Below are 20,726 nucleotides of genomic sequence, written 5' to 3' on the forward strand. Positions count from 1 at the left end.
CACAAGCTCGTTGTGTCATTGGCCAATTACTACTTGATATTATATAATTTTAGAGGGATTATATTATGTTACAATCATAATCAAATTATAAAGAGATTATTCCTTTTAAATTAAATATTTCAAATCAATAATCGATAATCAGATGATTCCCAGATCGGGGGGAGGATTGTCAAGAGGCGTCACTTAATACCCCTTTCTTACAGATCGAAATCTGTTTTTGACAGAATCATCATTTCTCTCAAAATTGAAAATTCATATTTAATTACGTGTTTCATAAACACAATAATCTCATGATTGAATTCATAATATTATTGTCAAGGCAAGAAACGATTCCTATTCTAGATTTTCTAGAGCACGCCTTATTTTGATGTAAGTTCACCTAAATCTATCATCGTATGGTGGCATATATCTCATATATAAAAATAAATAAACAAGTAAGCATGCAAGCAATATCATGTCACACATTGATATAATGATGTATGGATTTATTATAGCATTTAAAAGCAATTAAAACAATTAAAACATGCTTTAAAATACTTTCGGGAATATAAACAGTTCAAAACTTTTATATAAAAAACATTTGATCACTCCATTAGATCCGTCTCGGAAAAACGAATCCAACGATATATTGCACAGATGGGCTGTTACGAAACTCCCAAAAAACAAATTTAAAAAAGACAGATGGGCTGTAACGCATTACAGGAAGGCGTTACAAGCCCCGTAACGCATTCTGGTAATGTGTTACAACCCTTTTAAGCCGTTAAAGGATGAACACATCCCGGAAATGCGGAATAGGGTGTAACGCATTCCCGAAATGCGCGACACCACCTTCCCCGCGTGCGCTGCACGCGCCTGCAGCAGCCGACACAACAGAATTTTTTTGTTTTGTTTTTGTTTCTTTCTCTTCTACGTCTGTCAGCTTCTGGCGTTACAAACCAAAAAGTAACCCCCTTTTTCTTTTACTCCCTTCCTTAATAACTCTTTACTAATTTAATATTTAATTTTGTTATTAATAAATTAATTAACATTTAATTAATAAATTAACAAAAATCAAAATAATATGATTTCATAAATCAGGGAGTAGCAGAAAAATACCAGATCAGCCATGGGTCCTTGTGCAAATTTTAATCATATTTATTCACATGCATAATTATTTCATGAATTTTAATTAAAACAATTTTAAAGAATTCATAACAAATAATCTACACATCACAAAATTATGAAGCAATACCTAGATGATCTACAACACTTGTAGAACACAGATCAGTAGTCAAAATCATGCAAAAATATTTCAAATTAATCATAATTAAATCCAAATAAACTTGCAAAAATCATAACAAATCCATACATGCATTAAAAAATCTGAAATTTTTTATATGAATCTCTATATGCAAAACCTAGCTCTGATGCCATTGAAGGAATTTACGGATGAGCGGAAGCGTGATATAATATTTATTCCATAAAAACCATATACCGCACATATAGAAAAACGTATAAAAAGGAAAAACTGAGGAATCGTAACCATACCTTGTGAATCGAAGCTTTATAAAAATGGAGTGCTAGCAGTTGCTCCTCAGTGTGTAAAGCACTCTACTGGTATCCACCAAGAACGATCCTCTTCGATGAACCTTTTTATAAAACCGAGCTTTTATAAAATGGAGTTTTTGGGAGAAAGAGAGAAAGGAAGGAGATGGAGGCTAGGGTTTTCAAAAAACCAAAATTATATTTTAGAATGAGCCATCTCATTCTATTTATAGGGCTCTTCTAGGGTTTTTCATAATATATCAATATATATATATATTAGCCCCACATTTTATCTTTATAAAATGCTCTAATAATAATTAAAACTATTTTAATCATTATTTCTTTTTCAAAACTATTTAGAAAATAATTCTCTCTCTCAATATTTCATCAAAGAAAATATTCTTTTATGGTGTGACCCTGTAGTTCAATATTATGCCGGTAGTAGAAATAAATAATAATAAACTTTTATTAATTATTTATATGAATATTAAAATTCACTAAATATAATTAACTGATTAATTATATTTATTCTACATCGTGAGTGATGCTTCTCAACATATCGCGACTATCCGGATAATATGAATTCACTGCTTAGATTACCAAGAACCTGCCAGTGACTAGTTAACGTACAATGAATTCCTTCTACCCTTATAATATCCCGATTAAATACAAGGCATGGATCTTATGTCAAGCCTATCAAATTTAATCATATGATTTCTTATTCATAATGCAAAGTTCATATTAATGCAAATTAGAAACTCCTTTCTAATTTCATACACTCTGGCCAGAGATTCCAGAACTCGCATACTAAGAATAACATAGGATATTCTCTTCATATACTGGAAGAGGTAGATACTCTATTGACGTTAACTATCTCTGTACACAAATCCCTATGCCCAGAATAGACCTAATGGATGTCCTTGAGACAAAGGACTAAACCAAAGTACAGTTCATCATATACAAGATAACTTTAACGATCTCAAGTCTTAGGACACTTGTACAACTATCACTCAGTGAACCACTATTGACACGTGAGTAATCTCCATTAGTTGTTCAACTTATCGAGTCATGTTCAGTGAACTTATTCCCTAATAAGAACCTACATACTAGCTATAGTCTCACCACACAAATGCCTATGAGAATAGACATCCTCCTGAAGGGAGCAAGCATAGATGTACCAATCTTTGCGGATCCACTAACATCCGATTAGTTATCTTATGATCAGGAACTGTTTAAGTCTAGAGTTATCATCTTCTAGATCTCACTATTATAATCTCATTATAATTCTAGAAGCTTTACTCTAAACTATGTAACATCTTATTTAAAACACTTTAAATAGATTAAGCCCATAATAAAACATAACAAGTCTTTTATTATTTTTAATGAAATCAAATAGGAATTGAAGGAATTTACGGATGAGCGGAAGCGTGATATAACATTTATTCCGTAAAAACCATATACTGCACATATAGAAAAACGTATAAAAAGGAAAAACTGAGGAATCGTAACCATACCTTGTGAATCGAAGCTTTATAAAAATGGAGTGCTAGCAGTTGCTCCTCAGTGTGTGAAGCACTCTACCGGTATCCACCAAGAACAATCCTCTTCGATGAACCTTTTTATAAAACCAAGCTTTTATAAAAATGGAGTTTTTGGGGGAGAGAGAGAGAGAGAGAAAGGAGATGGAGGCTATCCAATCATGTATGATGAGTTAGGAAGAACTTTCTGATGGGACCCAACTGACGTGGCATGCTGACGTGGTATGCTGATGTGGCTCTGGGACCCCTGTTGCTGATGTGGCATCTGATGTGTCAGTTGCCACGTAGGACCAAGTGTACTATCATGTCAGGTCTAATGCAACACTTTCTGTTGTTGCCAATAGGTGATTTACTGTTGCAAAAATCAACCAAATGCAATACTTTCAAGTGTTGTACAAAATGTTGCATTAGGTGTCTACGACCACTTCCACATTGGCAACCCCCCCTTGGTGTTGCCTATTACCTTATGCAACACCATTTGGGCCTTATGCAACTGTATAGTAGGGTTGCCTATGTGCACTTATGGCATAGTGACGGTCGGAAAAGTTCACTAGAAAAGTTCGCCGGAGGTTCAGCCGGATTTTGGCACTTTAGTCGAATTTGGGCAGCCCTTCGGGAGGCCGGGAAGTGGTAGTGGATGAGCTCAGATGGTGGGATAAATCTTGGTTGGGTGAAGCTAAGCTTGGGTTTCAAAAACCTTGTATATATGTAAGTATATAGAAGAGAGAGAAGGTTTTTGAGAAGAAGTGTGTGTATAGAATTTGAAAGAGATGAAGAGAAGCACTTCTTGAAAAAATCCCAGCAACTTTGTGGCTCTTTAGCTTGAAGAAAATGGGTTGGGGTGGGGTTTTATTTATAGGAGAAGTTGGGTGGATTGAATGGTGGAGATTTGAGAAGGAATGAATGGTGGATGGAGTGTATCACATGGATTGATGACATGGCAAGTAGGTTGTATTTCTTTGCAAGTGGGAAGGAAGCACAAGCTAGTATTCATTCAAATCTCAGCTGATATATATATATATATATATTAAATATATATTTTCCTTTTCTTTTAATCATTATTTAATTACTTTAATTAAGGATTAAGCACCATTAATTATGACCACCCCAAAAACTCTTAAATAAATATCATAAAAAATATGATAATTACCTAAATATTATTAAATGATGTCCTGCAAGTTTTGGTCAACTTTAGTCAATGGTAACTAGGTCAAACGTGTCATTTAAATGATCCATACCAAATTTCAAGTCATTATAGCATGTGGAAGTATTTTATATAAAAATGAAACTGTTCTGTCAGCCTTTCTTCCGAATAAAAATATCGTTGATCTTGAAATAAAGGAGATGGATCTTTTGACCAAAGTTTTGACTTGTATAAATACTTAAAATATATTTCCTAATATATAAAATATATTTGGATGATAGTAAATGTGTTTGAGTATTTTTGAAATATTTTCTCCGAGAAATGCTGATTTTACGAAACGGGAGAAAATTACTGTAAGTATTCATAAATGAGTTGCATAATTGGATATTAATATTCCAACCTTGAATATTAATAATCTTTGAATAAAAACTCTTTTAATATATGTAGAGATATATTTTGGAGTGAAGAGTTAAATATTTTTGATATAGCACGAGATCTCTAAAGAATATTTCTGTAATATTCCTTATTCGAGCTTGGTGCTATATTCCTGTTGCAACACTGATCTAAGAAACATCATATCTTGATGTTTCTTCTTTGATCATATTGACTTAGAGATATATTCCATAAATATATAGTTTTGATGTTTTGCAAAAATGGAATATCTCTTTTATCTGTTTAAAAGACATGATTTTGCTAGTTTGACTTTTTAACTCTGATTTGGATCATTTAAATTCATGTCCTAATGGAGAGGATCTACGTGTTCTTAATTTTATATTTAATCGTACAAATACCAAAATAAATAATATATTGAAGATATCCTTTCAAATTCAACTGGAGGTTCCCACCACAAGTGGAGAACAACACCCCGTCATAACCACAGTGCAAACTGTGAGTCAAACTGTGACTCCTGTCACAGGTGGTTCCGTTACCCTATCACCTTCACACTCAACCAATCAACCCTCCACCTCTCAATCACAAATATCACAACAGCTTCTCACATCCAACATGTCAAACCAAGACTTTCAGGCCATCATGCTTTCCTACCAGACAGGTGTTGAAGCTCAACAAGCCAAGATTGTTAATGAAGCTGGTCAGGATGCAAATTGTGATGCATGGCTGGACAATGAATTTTCAATTGAGATGGATGTTGTATTAGCTCATTTCAGGGAAGAATAGCTAACTATCTTAGGGAGCAATGCCAGATCCTTATCTCCTTAAGAAGTTTATGATGAATTCAATGAAGTATATAAAGCTCAAATCAAAGTTTTCCACAACTGTGGAAAAGCACTTCAAATTACTTTGACTGGGCATCAGGATAAAATCATGAAGATGGTTAGGGAAAAGATGGACCAAATCATCCATTCACAAACAGAGATAAAAAATAGATTTATAACCTTTGTTGATCAAATGGAAAGATATGATCTAAGTGGAGTGGACTCTAGTGTCAAGAATCTTAGAACCTCATTTATAGCTCTGCACAACCAAGTCCAGGACCATATCACTCACTCCAATGACATAAGACTGAAGCTGGGTCAGATGCACTCTAGCAGATACACTCCTTTAGCCTTGCTCATGAAAGAAATTAAAAAGGTTGTGCAAGATACTTTTGGGGTCTCTACTTCCTCCACATCTCAATCCTCATCTAACCTGCAAATTCAAGAACTTCAACAGCAGGTGTCTTCTCTCCAAACTTCCAATGACTCACTTAGTGCACAAATACATGCTCTCATATTCTTGGTACAAAGTTAACAAACAGATATCAAAACCCTGGTGGACTCTCACAATTATCTTCAAATGCAGAATACTGTGGCTTTGGGAGCCAACATGGGGAAGCTCAATATACCATTGCCTTCATTGCCTGAAGATATAAGGCCAGAAATACCAACTCCCCTAATCATGCATGTCAACAAGCCTAAGGGGGAGATAACAAATAGGATTCAACAGTCCAAGGATGTTGGTAAATCTAAGGAGCCTATCACATCAACTCAGCATGGCCAAAGTTCTTCACAAGCTCAACCATTCCAAGATGTGGGAAAAGATAGACTCAACAAGGCTGTAGAAGGACCAAATCAAGATCAAGAATTCAGTAAACTTCTTGCAGTCCTGGGGATGTCTCCTCAAAATAACTAAAATCACCTAAAAAGGAGCATTGGCCAAGAACATCAACTCCATTAGGGTAGTGGTTGTGAAAATTGATAATTATTTAGAGAAAAGGATTGTTGTAAATATTAATGATGGTGGTTTGGACAGATGTCTCCAGGTGTCTCTTCCAAATCTCAAAACCTTAAGAGCATCTGAGCTAGATGTAGTGATTGACAAGGTACATGTAATCATCATAGAGGATACCCAATTGCTTCATGAACTCAAAAAGGCTCATATAGATGCTTTTCTAGAAGCTTATCTATTATCTAAGGAAGGGGGTGGCCTACATCTGTTCTCAGTCCAAGAAATGCAAGATCTTCAATGTTCCTAAGAACTGTGTAAGAGAAAATATGAGGATGATTATGACACTGCAATCTGATCTGCAACGCAAAAAGCACAAGAAAATTAAAAATGAAGAAATGATCAAAATCCTTGAAAGGTGATGTGGATCGCACCACAAAGAAACAAAAACAAGAAGAAAAGGATATTTCAATGAACACGATCAATCCAGAAACGTGAACTTTGAATCTCAAATTCCTTAGATCAATCCAGAAACTAAGTAATTTGAATCTAACCTTCAAAACAATCCAGTAATTGAAGTTTAGAAGAAAGAAAACTAATCATAGTTTATCTCAAAACATAATCATCACATATATCTTAAAAGATTACATGAGAGGGGTATTTATAGGCTTAACCAATAACCTAAACCCAACAGAATTCCAAGAGAAATTCAATATCAGCTTGAATTAGCCAATATCTGAATCCTTTCAGGAAACAAATTTAAAATCCAAATCCAAATAGGAAATATATAAAAACAGAATCCAAATAGGAAAATAAAATCCTAAGTGCTTAAAGCAAGAAAAACCCTTTCAAGTGAAAGGTAAAAACTTGCAAGCCAAAAGTCGAATTATTAATTATATAAGCCAAAATAGGTCAGCCCATGCTGGTTGTTGAGCTGAGTGGCAAAGCTTCATCCGTTCCTTCATCATGCTTTGTTGTCCAAGTAAGCTTTGTGACCCATATTTGTCTCTTGTCATTGTCAAACCCCATTGTAGTGAGCAACAGATTAATAGGCTGATCCTCAACCAAATTTCCTTTCATATTCACATCATTCTCCCCCTCATCAAAAAAATTTGCCCTCAAATTCACATCATCCAAGTAAGGAGAAAGGTCACCCACATTAAAAGTTGCACTAACACTGCCAAAGTTACTTGGTAGATCTATCTTGTAAGCGCTATCTCCATAAGCTTCAAGTACCTCAAATGGACCATCTGCCCTTGGCATAAGCTTGTTCTTTCTTTTGCTTGGAAACCTTTCTTTTCGCAAATGAACCCAAACAAGATCTCTAGGTTTGAATACAGGTTGCTTACGCCTCTTGTCGGCTCGAGCCTTGTAAAGTGCATTCATCTTCTCAATCCTCTCTTTTACTTGCTCACAGGTCTTCTTAAAGACATCCAAACGATTCTTGGCATCAGTGTGAATATCATCTTTGTGTAAAGGAAGCAAATCAATTGGAAGAAATGGGTTAATACCATAAACCACTTCAAAAGGAGAACGGGAGGTAGTAGAAGAATGAGATCGATTATAAGCAAACTCGGCATGACATAACTTGATATCCCAATCCTTTTGAGTCTTGCCTACTAATCCACGAAGTAAGGTACCTAAAGTCCTGTTAGTCACCTCAGTTTGGCCATCCGTCTGAGGATGATGAGATGTGCTAAATAGCAACTTAGTCCCAAGCCATCTCCATAAACACTTCCAAAAGTGACTCAAAAACTTTGAATCTCGATCGGAAACAATGCTTCGTGGAATACCATGCAAATGAACAATCTCCTTAAAATAGAGATCAGCAACATGTTGTGCATCATCCGTCTTAGTCATTGGAATAAAGTGAGCCATCTTTGAAAAATGATCAACGACAACCATTATAGAATCCTTCCCTCTTTGCGTTCTTGGCAAACCAATGATAAAGTCCATACTTACACTATCCCACGGAACTTCAGCAACAGGAAGTGGAGTATACAAACCCTTAGAAAATGTACTTTTGGCCTTTTGACAAGTAGCACATCTAGAAACCACTGATTGAACATCTCGAATCATTCGAGGCCAGAAAAAACTCTCATTTAACAAATCCAAAGTTTTATGCTTTGCTCACTACAATGGGGTTTGACAATGACAAGAGACAAATATGGGTCACAAAGCTTACTTGGACAACAAAGCATGATGAAGGAACGGATGAAGCTTTGCCACTCAGCTCAACAACCAGCATGGGCTGACCTATTTTGGCTTATATAATTAATAATTCAACTTTTGGCTTGCAAGTTTTTACCTTTCACTTGAAAGGGTTTTTCTTGCTTTAAGCACTTAGGATTTTATTTTCCTATTTGGATTCTGTTTTTATATATTTCCTATTTGGATTTGGATTTTAAATTTGTTTCCTGAAAGGATTCAGATATTGGCTAATTCAAGCTGATATTGAATTTCTCTTGGAATTCTGTTGGGTTTAGGTTATTGGTTAAGCCTATAAATACCCCTCTCATGTAATCTTTTAAGATATATGTGATGATTATGTTTTGAGATAAACTATGATTAGTTTTCTTTCTTCTAAACTTCAATTACTGGATTATTTTGAAGGTTAGATTCAAATTACTTAGTTTCTGGATTGATCTAAGGAATTTGAGATTCAAAGTTCACGTTTCTGGATTGATCGTGTTCATTGAAATATCCTTTTCTTCTTGTTTTTGTTTCTTTGTGGTGCGATCCACATCAATTTGGTATCAAGAGCCAAGGTTTTTTTTCTCCAATTTCCTAATAGTTGGGAGATCTAGGTTCTGGAAAAAAAAAATTACTATTCACGGGTACTGTTCACGGGGTTACTGTTCACGGGGTTACTGTTCACGGGTTACTGTTCACGTGCACTGTTCATCAGAATTTTTTTTCCCCTTCGTATTTTTCATATGGCTACCGATGAATTACTCATGAAATTAATTAAAAAATTGGAGGATATAGATGTACGAACGGAAAAGCTTGCTGATTCAACAGAGTCTAGATTGGAAGCGGTTGGTAAACTTTTACTTAAGGTGCAAAACGACAAGACACATGATGAACTTGTTGATTCGGGTGATTCTGTTTCACCTAAAGAGAAAAGCTTTAAAATTGATGACCGTGGGATTAAAATTGATGATTTTACAGGATTAGGCAGCCCAGACGATTTTCTTGAATGGGTTCGACAAGTTGAGAAGATTTCTGATTATAAGCGGTTTGATGATAAGACACGATTTCAAATTGCTACGATCAGACTTACAAAGAATGCAGGATTATGGTTTGAGAACCTGAAGGCAAGAAGAGCTAGATCTGGAAAAGAAAAGATCATGACTTGGACAACTTTAAAGAAAAAACTTCGTGCAAGGTATCTTCCGGATGATTACGAACAGGTACAATACTTGAAGCTCACCTCCCTTTCTCAAGATACAATGAGTGTTTCAGAGTATGTTGCTGAATTTGATAGATTATGCTTAATTTGTGACTTGGCGGAAAAAGAAACAATGAAAATTGCAAGGTTTATTCGTGGATTAAAACGACCTATTGCTAAAAAGGTAGAATTACATTCATATAGCTCGTTTAATGATGTTTGCAAGCTAGCTATGAAAATAGAATCTCATCAAGAAGAGGAGAAACTGAAATCTAATTTTAAAGGGTTTGGGTCTGGTACTTCCAAAGGGACTGGACAATTTAAATCTAATTTTTCCGATGACTCAACACAAGCTTCGCTGAAAAGTCAATCGATTGGCTTTACTGCACAACCAGAGACTTCTTCATCGGCCGAGAAGAAGGCTGAAAGGCAGAAAGTGTATGTGTCTAAAGAAGAGTTCGATAGTCGACGAAAGTGTTTTAAGTGTCAAGGTAAAGGACATATTGCAAGTGAGTGTCCTTCTAGAAGAACTCTTATTATGAAGCAATACATGGAGTGGGATGCAGAGGAACAGTTCTTACAATTTCTCCCAAAAGTAACTCAAGAGAAATTAGTCAATAATGACGGAGATGAACTTGCTTATGCAGAGAATAATGCTAATTTGCTTGTTGTTCGTAGGATTTTACACACAGAGACTACACCAAATACTGATCAACGAGAAAACTTATTTCACACAAGGTGTAAAGTTGGGGATCGGACTTGCAATATGATTATTGATAGTGGATCATGCACGAACGTTGCATCCATTGACATGGTCAATAAGCTAAATCTTCCAACTCGTGTTCATGAGAAACCATATAAGTTGAATTGGCTTGATGACTCGAAGGGTTTAGACGTGAAAAAGCAAGCCTTGGTGAGTTTTTCGATTGGTAGTTATAAGGATGAGTTATGGTGCGATGTAATTCCTATGAGTGCATGTCATCTTTTACTTGGAAGACCATGGCAGTTTGATAGAAAGGTAAAAACTTGCAAGCCAAAAGTCGAATTATTAATTATATAAGCCAAAATAGGTCAGCCCATGCTGGTTGTTGAGCTGAGTGGCAAAGCTTCATCCGTTCCTTCATCATGCTTTGTTGTCCAAGTAAGCTTTGTGACCCATATTTGTCTCTTGTCATTGTCAAACCCCATTGTAGTGAGCAACAGATTAATAGGCTGATCCTCAACCAAATTTCCTTTCATATTCACATCAAAAGGTACCTTGTGAATCTGATACCATGTTTCCAAACTCACAATAAAGGATGATGATGAGCAGAACCAAGATGATCAACCACCTTCTGGCTCAAATCCAAGTCAATCCTCTAGAGCAACTGGCAGCAAAGAAAAGAAGACGGATGAGAAGAAAGCAAATGAGAAGAGGAAGGAAGATGAGAGGAAGAAAGGGGATGAAATAATAAGGAAGAAAATGCAAGAGGGCTCAGAACCATAAAAATAAACCCTACAAATCCAAATCAATCAGACTCAACCCACCAAACCTTTTAGCTCAAACACTCAACCATCTTTCACCTCAAAGACAAAATTTTTATACAAGCCAATTGTAAACTCTCTTCTCAAAATCCCAATCACTACCAGCCAAACTAGCCTAAAGAAAATCTCAAACCTACATTCATTTAAACCACCAACCAAGATTTACTTCAAACCTGTTGGGAGAAAAACAAAGAAACTACAAGTTACTGAGAGATCTCTCTGGAATTGTCATGATCAATCTGACTTTCTGCCACTAAATTGGAGCCTCACAGATGAAGAGTACTTTCAACAGCTAGCTGAAAAAATAGTCAGAGTCTGGGTTGTATCATATACAAAAATTAGAATATATTATGATGATGGTTCTTTCACTTTACTTGGCAGTAACCTAATGGACACACTTTAAACCATAAATTCAAAAGAGTGATCAGTTTGATGAAGGATAAAGATACAGTCACAAGGGCCTGAAAAGCTGTATTTTGTGTATGGGTGAGAGAAAGGGATGAGAGAAATGTAAGGGCAAAGGATGAAAAGGAAGAAAGAGAAATGAAGTATGCAGAAGAACTTGTAAGAATTGAGAAATGATCAAATGAGCTTAAAGCAAAAGGGATGAGCAAACTTTCCAAATATTGACATTTTCTGAATATAAAGGTTGGCAGATTCTCTAGATTTAGAGCTGGTTACTTAAATGGTTATTCATTAGATGAGTGGCTCAAGCTTATGGAAGCTCTAAGAGGAACTGAAATTATAGAAGAACTTGAAGTGTTAGTAACTCTTAAGGATCTCATTAGAAAGAAGCCAGGCTATGAGGATTTTATGTAATGAATGCACTTGTTAAAACTTCTATAACCACTCAATGTTAAATAGTGCACTTCTGTCAATTTTTTATGTAATTTTTATTGTTCATTGTAGCTTAGGGTTAGTCTTGTTACCAGGAATGAATTTATGATAAGCAATCTTCTCACAAATTGGGGGAGATTATTGTGCAAGACATGCCTGTACTATAACAAGACTAAGTCAAATTGACAGCCCTAAGTAAGTTGTATGATAATCTAAGTTTGCACTTTGTATTGTATTACTTGAGTCTGTAAAATTGTCAATAGATTAACTAGAGTAGTTTTCTGTAAACAGTCTCAAGCCTAAGAATAAACTCTGGAAGAAGATCATGTAGATCATGCCCCAGAGACATTGTGAAAAAGCTTGGAGTTGAATAAATCTGTTTTGAGAATAACATTTTAAGTCAAGAAATCTACAAGTCACAGATCAAGTCATATAAAGAAGTCCTTCGAGAACTCCAGAATGACTTATCGATAATTCAAAAATAGCTTATAGAGAAGTCTCAGAGATATCGATAAGTCAAAATGAAGATATGAAGATTGGAGATATCGACAAGTCATTTCTGCATTAGAGAACTCAGAGATATCGATGAGCCAAAATAAAGAAATGAAGATTAGAGATATCGAAAAGTTAACTCTACATGCAAATACTTGGAGACCTCGACAAGCTAAGCTCATTCGAGAACTCAGAGATCTCGACAAGTCAAGCTCATTCGAGAACTCAGATATCTCGACAAGTCAAGTTCACATTTGAGAACTCAGAGACCTCGATAAGTCAAAACACTTGTAGAGAACTAAGAGATCTCAATAAGTCATTATACTTATGGAGATGTCATTTCTCTATAGTTCAAACTGGAGATCTCGATGTAAAACTCAAAGTACAAAATGCAGACTAGTTAAAGATCCAAAATTATCAATCAACAAATAAATCAATCACTGATTTGAAAAGTCTACAAAAAACAACTTGAGGAGTACCAGATCAAAGGTCAAGATTAACTGACAAAATAAAGTCACATACATGCACGATTTGCAAAGATACACTAAGCCAGAAATAGAAAGTTTTAGTTAACTTAAAGTATGGTTTAGTACATGCTATTGCATGCTGTGTAAAACCTGTGTTTACTGTTCTATAAAGTAAACACTGGATGCTTTGTTTAAGGAGTAACAAACAGATCAAAAATTCTTGTACTCTCTCAAGGAAGAAGCTGAGTTCTTTATCAACAAAGAACCCAGGAATTTTTTAGAAAGACATACTTAATTTTAATATAAAATTAAGTGAGTTTTGAAGATTTGTGTTCACTATTTTTATTTCATTAATTCTGTGTTAACACAATTTACTACAAAGCAGATTACTTTGTTCACCAACCAAACATAATTCAAGAAAAGCTCAAAATCAAGAAAAACACATTCACCCTCCCTCTGTGTTGTATTCATTACCTAACATGATTTGTTATAGTTGTGAAATAATTATATTTCTTATTCTTGAATTTATTATGAATATTTTCTCTATTTTATTCTTGTTGTACTATAACTGATGTGCGGGTGCAATAGTCTTTCAAATTTATTATATTAATAATTGTACATTTATTAAATTACAATATTAGCCCTCACGATAAGCATGTTCTTTCATCAGCGGTTGGTAGCTTTACTAACTTGAAGAACGTAGAGATTTCACCTAATTTGTTATCTTCTCTGAATTTCATATGGAAGGTGAATAATGGGGAGAAAGTCTTCTTCTAGGAGTACAACTGGCTAAAAAGTGGACCATTAATGATATCCCTTCTAACTCTTTATCGTATCTTTTTATGGAAGCACTTTAGTGTTCGTAAATTTTTGGCTGCCTGGCACAATAACATGATGGATATGTGGTGAAAACCATTAACATATCGAGACCAATATAGTCTTGACAATTTGTCGGATATTGTGAACTCTAATATATTAGGAGGAGGACAAGATGAATTGATTTGGAAACCAAGTAGAGGTTCACTCTCTGCTAAATATTTCGGTAAATAATTGGGTACTATTGTTATGCAGGGGGAACAGTTAACAACATTTGAAGACTGGTTTGGATACTTAAGGTCCCGCCTAAAATATCAATCTTCATTTGAAAATTACAATGGGTCGTGCTTCCTACTAGGTCATTTCTCAACAACAAAATTCTGAACAGTGATTAGAAATGCACATGGTGTTTAACGGCTGAGGAAACAGTTATGCATTTATTTTGGGAGTGCCCATTGACAAAATTGGATTGAAATTTTGTAAGCGAATGGTGGGGTTGTTCAGGTTTTTTCTTGTTGAACAGTAGTTTCTCCCTGTCGGGGTGATTTGAGACTAAGGCGGGCGTGGAATATGACGGTTGCAACCACGTTACCGTCAATTTGGCTTTGTAGGAATGAAATGATATTTAACTCTTAAAGAATCTCTATGAATTCTTTATTTTAACTAATATTGTGCAGATACTCGGCTTGGGGAAAGGTTGTTAATCTCTATGAAGGATAGATGCTCGGGACTTTGCTAGGGCTAATGAATGATAGAGGCGAAAGACAAGCAATTTTATGGGGTATACAATAGCTTTGGTAGAATGTACAACTATGACGCGTTTTAAAATCACCATAGAGACTATGAATTGGACGGTCTATGATGTTATCAGAAGCCAGGATAACCAGATGATCCAGGATGAGCTTGCTGAGGTAATCATGCAATTCACCACTCTTTATGTTAATAGCTTTATGGATTTTTTAATTCAATGAAGAGCTGCTTGTATTCCTGTTTTACGAAATGGAACGGCTGAGTACTTGGCACTGCATGGTATGAGAAACATGGTGGCATTTGGTAAGGTGGGTGGTCTTTTTGGAGAATTGAAGGCTCATCTAGTTAGGGATATGGGAAGGTCCATCCCTTTTAAAGTTGAAGAGATATGGGCCTAGGTGAAGTGTTAGATGCGCCTACACTAAAACAATCGGTGCAAAATAAACTGACGGACCTTGACAACAATGGCGATATGATGGGAGCTGTGGTAGACTCTAACAATGATGCATTTTCCCTTAATGTGGTTGCTCGAGTAGTGCCACTCAATGTGGTTGCTCTAGATTTGCCTCTAAATGAGGTTGCCCAAGACCAAGAATTGGCTACGGATACAGAATGCTAGTTTACAAACCTCAGATAACACCTCCTGCTAGCACTGGGTATGTTTCAGATTTTATGTTGGATTCTGCTCAGTTGCCTTCTTTGAACATCAATATCAATTTTAATCTCAATGTCAATATGAATGTGGTCTATGATATGGTTAATTCTACTAATGTGGTGGGAATCCCTAACGTGGTTGGTTGTGAGGTTGGGATAAATGGACTCATGGGAAATAAGGAAAAACATGTACATGTGGTTGCTCATACTAGAGACTAAGCAAATTGTGATTTTGCTCAATCGGAATGGTAGCAATTCGAGCATTTTCAAAACCAATATCTTTGATAATGTCAAATGTGTATTTGCGTTGATTAAGGTAGATGCCAGAGTCTGATCTAGCTGCTTCAATTCCTAAAAAATATTTAATAGGACCCAAATCTTTAATTTTGAAATAACCAGCAAGGTGAAGTTTGAAAGTAGCAATGGCTGATTGCACATTACCAACTACAAGAATATCGTCGACATAGACTAACACATCAATGAAACAAGCGGAAGTAGCCACAATGAATAAACTGTGATCAGAGTTTGCCTGTGTGAAGCCATAAGCAAGAACCACAGAACGAAATTTTGAAAACCATTCACGAGGGGATTGTTTAAACCATAAAGTGACTTGATCAGTTTACAGACCAAAGGGACTTTAGCATCATAAGTAGCAAACTCAGCTGGCAGACAATAACCTTGTGGAATGGACATATACACTTCTTCGTGTAAATCACCATAAAGAAATGCGTTTGTAACATCCATTTGGGTGACAGACCAATTGTGAACAGCAGCCAAGGATAATAAGACACGAACTGTGGACATTTTAGCAACAGGAGCGAACGTTTCAAAATAATCTAACCCTTCTGTTTGAGTAAAACCCCTGGCTACCAGACGTGCTTTATACCACTCTACAGTACCATCTTGATAAAATTTAACTTTGTACAACCACTTACAACTAACCACCCTTTTTCCAGGAGGAAGGGGCATGACCAGCCATGTGTTATTAGCTTCAAGAGCAGCAAGCTCAGTAGCCATTGCTGCACACCATACATCATGTTGACAAGCAATTTTATAGGATGTAGGTTCAGGGACATGAGTAATATTGGCAATAAAAGCTTGATATTTAGATGTGAAGTTAGTCGTAGGTGAAAGGACAGAGAAGTTGTTTACTTTGGGTGCCAAAGTGGAAGGAAGACCCACAAAATCCTGAAACTTGTTAGGAACATACCTCAAACGAGTACTATGTCTAGTACTAATAACAGGAACAGGGTCAACAGGAGCTATGTCAATAGGAACCATAGGGGAGGCAGATGGAGAAGTAGTCGGCTGAACTATAGGAGGAACAGGAATATCGTGAAGTGATATAGTAGGATCTGAAACTAGTATATCAGTGTAGAATGGATCCTCAGGCTGAGATATATGTGAGTTAAATAAATGAGCAGGAGTAGGTGAACGAGTCATAGTAGCAAAAGGAAAGACTGTTTCATGAAATAATACATCCCTGGACACAAAAACCTTTCGAGTTGCAAGATCCATGATTTTATAAGCCTTTTGTGCAAAAGGATAGCCCAGAAAGATGCATCTAATAGCTCGATTACTAAATTTATCCTTATGAGGCAGAGTATTTGTAGCATAACATAGTGTACCAAAAATTCTAAGATGATCATACACATGTGATTTTGAGAACAACACATGGTAAGGAGTCAAACCCTGAAGACTGGAAATAGGAGTTCGATTAAGCAGATATGTTACTGTTAAAATACAATCTCCCTAAAAAGAAATTGGGAGAGAAGCTTGAACTCTAAGAGCTCGAGCTGTGTTAAGAAGAGATTTGTGTTTTCTCTCCACAACACTCCACAATACCATTCTGTTGTGGAGTGTAAGTGCAGCTTTTTTGATGTATTATACCAAGAGAGGTTAAATGAGACTGAAAATCAGAATGTAAAAATTCGGTACCATTATCTGTACGGATGATTTTGACAGAACAGGAGAATTGTTTAAGAACATAAGCAATAAAGCTTTTTAGAAGATTAGATACCTGACTTTTATCAGCAAACAAGAACACCCAAGTAGCTCTAGATAAGTCTTCGACAATAGTCAAGAAATAGCTGCAATTACCATGTGTCTTGTATTTGTAGGGGCCCCAAACATCAACATGAATAAGCTCAAACAAAGATGAGCTAGAGGTAACATTATCAGAAAATTGTAATCGAGTCTGCTTAGCTAAATGACAAGTGTCACAATCAGCAAAAGTAATAGATTGATTAAACATTGCAGCTGGTAGAAATTTCATAGAAGATACAGAAGGGTGTCCTAAACGAGCATGCCACAAATTCGAAATAGTGGCAGAGTTAACACTATTACAATTATTTATAGATTTAGGTACAACTGATATATTTTCAGAATTAGGCATATGATGATGCAAAAGATAGAGTCCCTCATGAAGTTCACCAATCTCGATGGTCCTCTTCAAGACATGGTCCTGAATATGACAAGCATCCTTATTAAAAAAACAGCACATGAACTGGTAGATGTGAGTTTTGGTATAGAGAGTAGATTGTAATGAAAACTAGGCACATACAAGACATCAGTCAAAATAATGTTAGTGTGTAAGATCACAGAACCAACATGTGTGACTGTGGTATGATGTCCATTTGGTATATGCAACACAAAATTGATTGTGTGTACATTAGATAACAAATGTAAATGAGGCGTGATATGATCCGTGGCACCAGAATCAATAATCCACGTAGCAGCATCTAAAGAATGTTTACTATGTGTATGACTGACAAAATAAGTGACATTACCAGCCATATGTTATTGACTAGTAGAAGCAGAAGGCCAAGCCATGCTAGTTGAAGGTGCTGAGCTAGTAGCTGCAGTTAGCTCTTTGAAACCACTTTGAATCATAGACATTAACTGTTGACATTGTGCAGAAGTGAAACCTGTAGCTTCAGCAACTTTAGAGGTCTGCACTACATCAGAAGTATTAGTGCTAACATTATAAGCATGAGGTGTCCTGATCTGACTTTTAGGTCGTGGCTTCGGCTTTCCATAAAGACGATGCCAAGGTGGATATCCATGGACACAGAAACACTTGTCTTTAGTATGACCAGACATTTGACAGAATTCACAAATAACTGAGTTATCAGAAGCAGATTTCTTAACATTGCTTTGTCTACCAGTCTTATTGACAAAATGCGCTGTATTGTTCACTTGATGATCATGACTCTTAACAGATAGAGCCACAGAATCAGGCATATTACTCCCAATTTATCGCTGATTCTCCTCTTGCATCAATAGGCTATAAGCAGCACTCAAGGTAGGAACTGGAGTCATTAAGAGCAGATGACCTCTAATAGTAATGTATTGCTCGCTCAAACCCATGAGAAATTGGGACAATTTTGCAGTTTTACTGAAATTATCCAACTTAGCATTGACATTGCAAGAGCATTTACCACAGTCACAGTGTGGTACAACAGATAAAGCATCTAACTCATCATTGAGTGACCTAAATTTTGTAAAATACGCAGAGATTGACATATTTCTCTGACTTAAGTAGGCAAGTTCTTTCTTCAAATTGAACAATTTTGGCACATTAGTTTGAGCAAATCTGATGATAAGATCATCCCAAATATCCTTGGCTACACTCATGTACAACACACTTTGACAAATTTCTGATGAAATAGTGTTTGGGATCCATGAAATCACAATATCGTAACAACGATTCCAATGCATAAGTAGAGTAGCATTAGACACAGGTTTAACATAAGTTCCATCAACGAAACCTAGCTTCAACTTAGATGATAATGCAATTTTCATTGACCTAGACCACTGATTATAATTTTGCTCATTCAACGTGATCGTAAGCAAGACCAAACCTGGATGATCTGATGGATGCAAAAAATAGGGATGATTAGCATCAAACAGTGCATGTAATGTTGAAGACGTAGATCCAGTAGCAGCATTAAGATAGGATGATGTAGAAAATGTCATTGATTCTTCGATATAGAATAATAATTCTGATGTATTATCGTAGAGAAATTGTGTAGTTATGTAGATAGCAGATTTAGAAGAGATTTAGGAGAGATCGAGGGAGATAAGAAAGACAATTAGAGATAACGAGAGAGATGAAGAACAGAGAAAGGTTAACAAAATGCATATAGAACAGCGGAATAATTGGTGTTACAGAGATCTAAAGCTCTGATACCATGTCAGCTCCATTAATGGAGTATAATCAAGCTTAAGAACACTCATGTGAGAAGAAGATAATAAAATTGTTTTGATATATTTCTCTCTTAGAGAGAGACAGTGTGGCTACATCATTTATATATATACAGGTCCTTATTCTAACTAACTGACAAAGCAGCCTAATAAACTTTTCTTCTAGAAGCACTAGTCTATTTGTCACATTGTGCATCTGAGCTGGCACCAGTAAGCTGCTTTGCTGGCATAGTTCCATCAGACCTGTTGAACAAAACTTTGGTTATGAATGAATATGTACATCTGGAGGATGCCTCTCTTGGAAGCATGTATGATGCTCTCCGTAAAGATGATAACTTCGATGAAGAGAAGATTGACTTAGACAAGAAAATCTTCGAGGGTGTAACAGTCTTTAATTGACAATGAGTTTCGAGGTACTTTGGACTCCTTTTTATGCAGACATGTTGAGAAAAGACAAAAATCAATAATAGGGGCAGACGAGTGATATTCGCATTGCTGGTGGCACATAAGGGGCGAAGGAAAATGCAAAATTTGTAGGTGGTAAAAATGATGCAGGCTTTGACATGGAAGAAGTGTTGCTCAAATGGGCCGAGATGGATGAATTGCAGTGGTTTGATTAAGATTAAGATGCTATGTTTTATTAAATAGTAGTATCTTGTTTCATTTGTGTCTGGAATAATGGTTGATCTTTATATGTTTTAAATATAATTTATGTTTACCAAAAAAATATTAGTCATGACGATCAAATCACGCTAATTGTCTTGCACCAATTATATATAGGATATAATATAATATTATAATATTTTTTTATTTATCGCATTAAATTAGTGCTATAAATATTAATTTAATTATGTAATGCATGGGGAATAAAGTTGAAACAATTTACGACATTATAAAAGAAATAAATAAACAAACAACTACAAATATTAAAACAAAAATAAATGTAACATGGAAGCTGGGCCAGGACTTTTTGTTGGGCTGAAACCAAATGAGGATCTGTTTGTAAAAGAAGATGGAGTGAAAATTTGAGAAAGCCCAAAGGAAGGGGCCACAAGGCACAAATTAAGAACTTCCCCATTCAATTTTTTACTGTAATTTCTTTGTAAAATAAGAATTTTTCTGGAACAGTCTAAGCAATTACTTTTAGTGAGTCTTAATTTTATTAGAGCGAATTTTTGTGCATAAAAACCTAAAAACTTATTGCTTTTACAAGCTAAAGA

At 35.7% G+C, this 20,726-nt stretch overlaps 1 protein-coding gene across 1 annotated transcript; it reads right to left on the reverse strand.

Annotated features, from left to right (window-relative positions):
* Positions 1 to 18,555: 18,555 nt before the first annotated feature.
* On the reverse strand, positions 18,556 to 19,278 carry LOC141673419 (uncharacterized). Its single transcript, XM_074480164.1, has one exon. The coding sequence runs from the start codon at positions 19,276 to 19,278 to the stop codon at positions 18,556 to 18,558; it is 723 nt and encodes a 240-aa protein (XP_074336265.1).
* Positions 19,279 to 20,726: the final 1,448 nt, after the last annotated feature.

Source organism: Apium graveolens, chromosome 7, assembly GCF_009905375.1.
Source record: "Apium graveolens cultivar Ventura chromosome 7, ASM990537v1, whole genome shotgun sequence".
Taxonomy (NCBI): domain Eukaryota; kingdom Viridiplantae; phylum Streptophyta; class Magnoliopsida; order Apiales; family Apiaceae; genus Apium; species Apium graveolens.

Bases quoted from the DNA above. Each gene is read 5' to 3' on its own strand.
- LOC141673419 (XM_074480164.1), bottom strand. From the start codon at position 19,278: ATGACATTTTCTACATCATCCTATCTTAATGCTGCTACTGGATCTACG.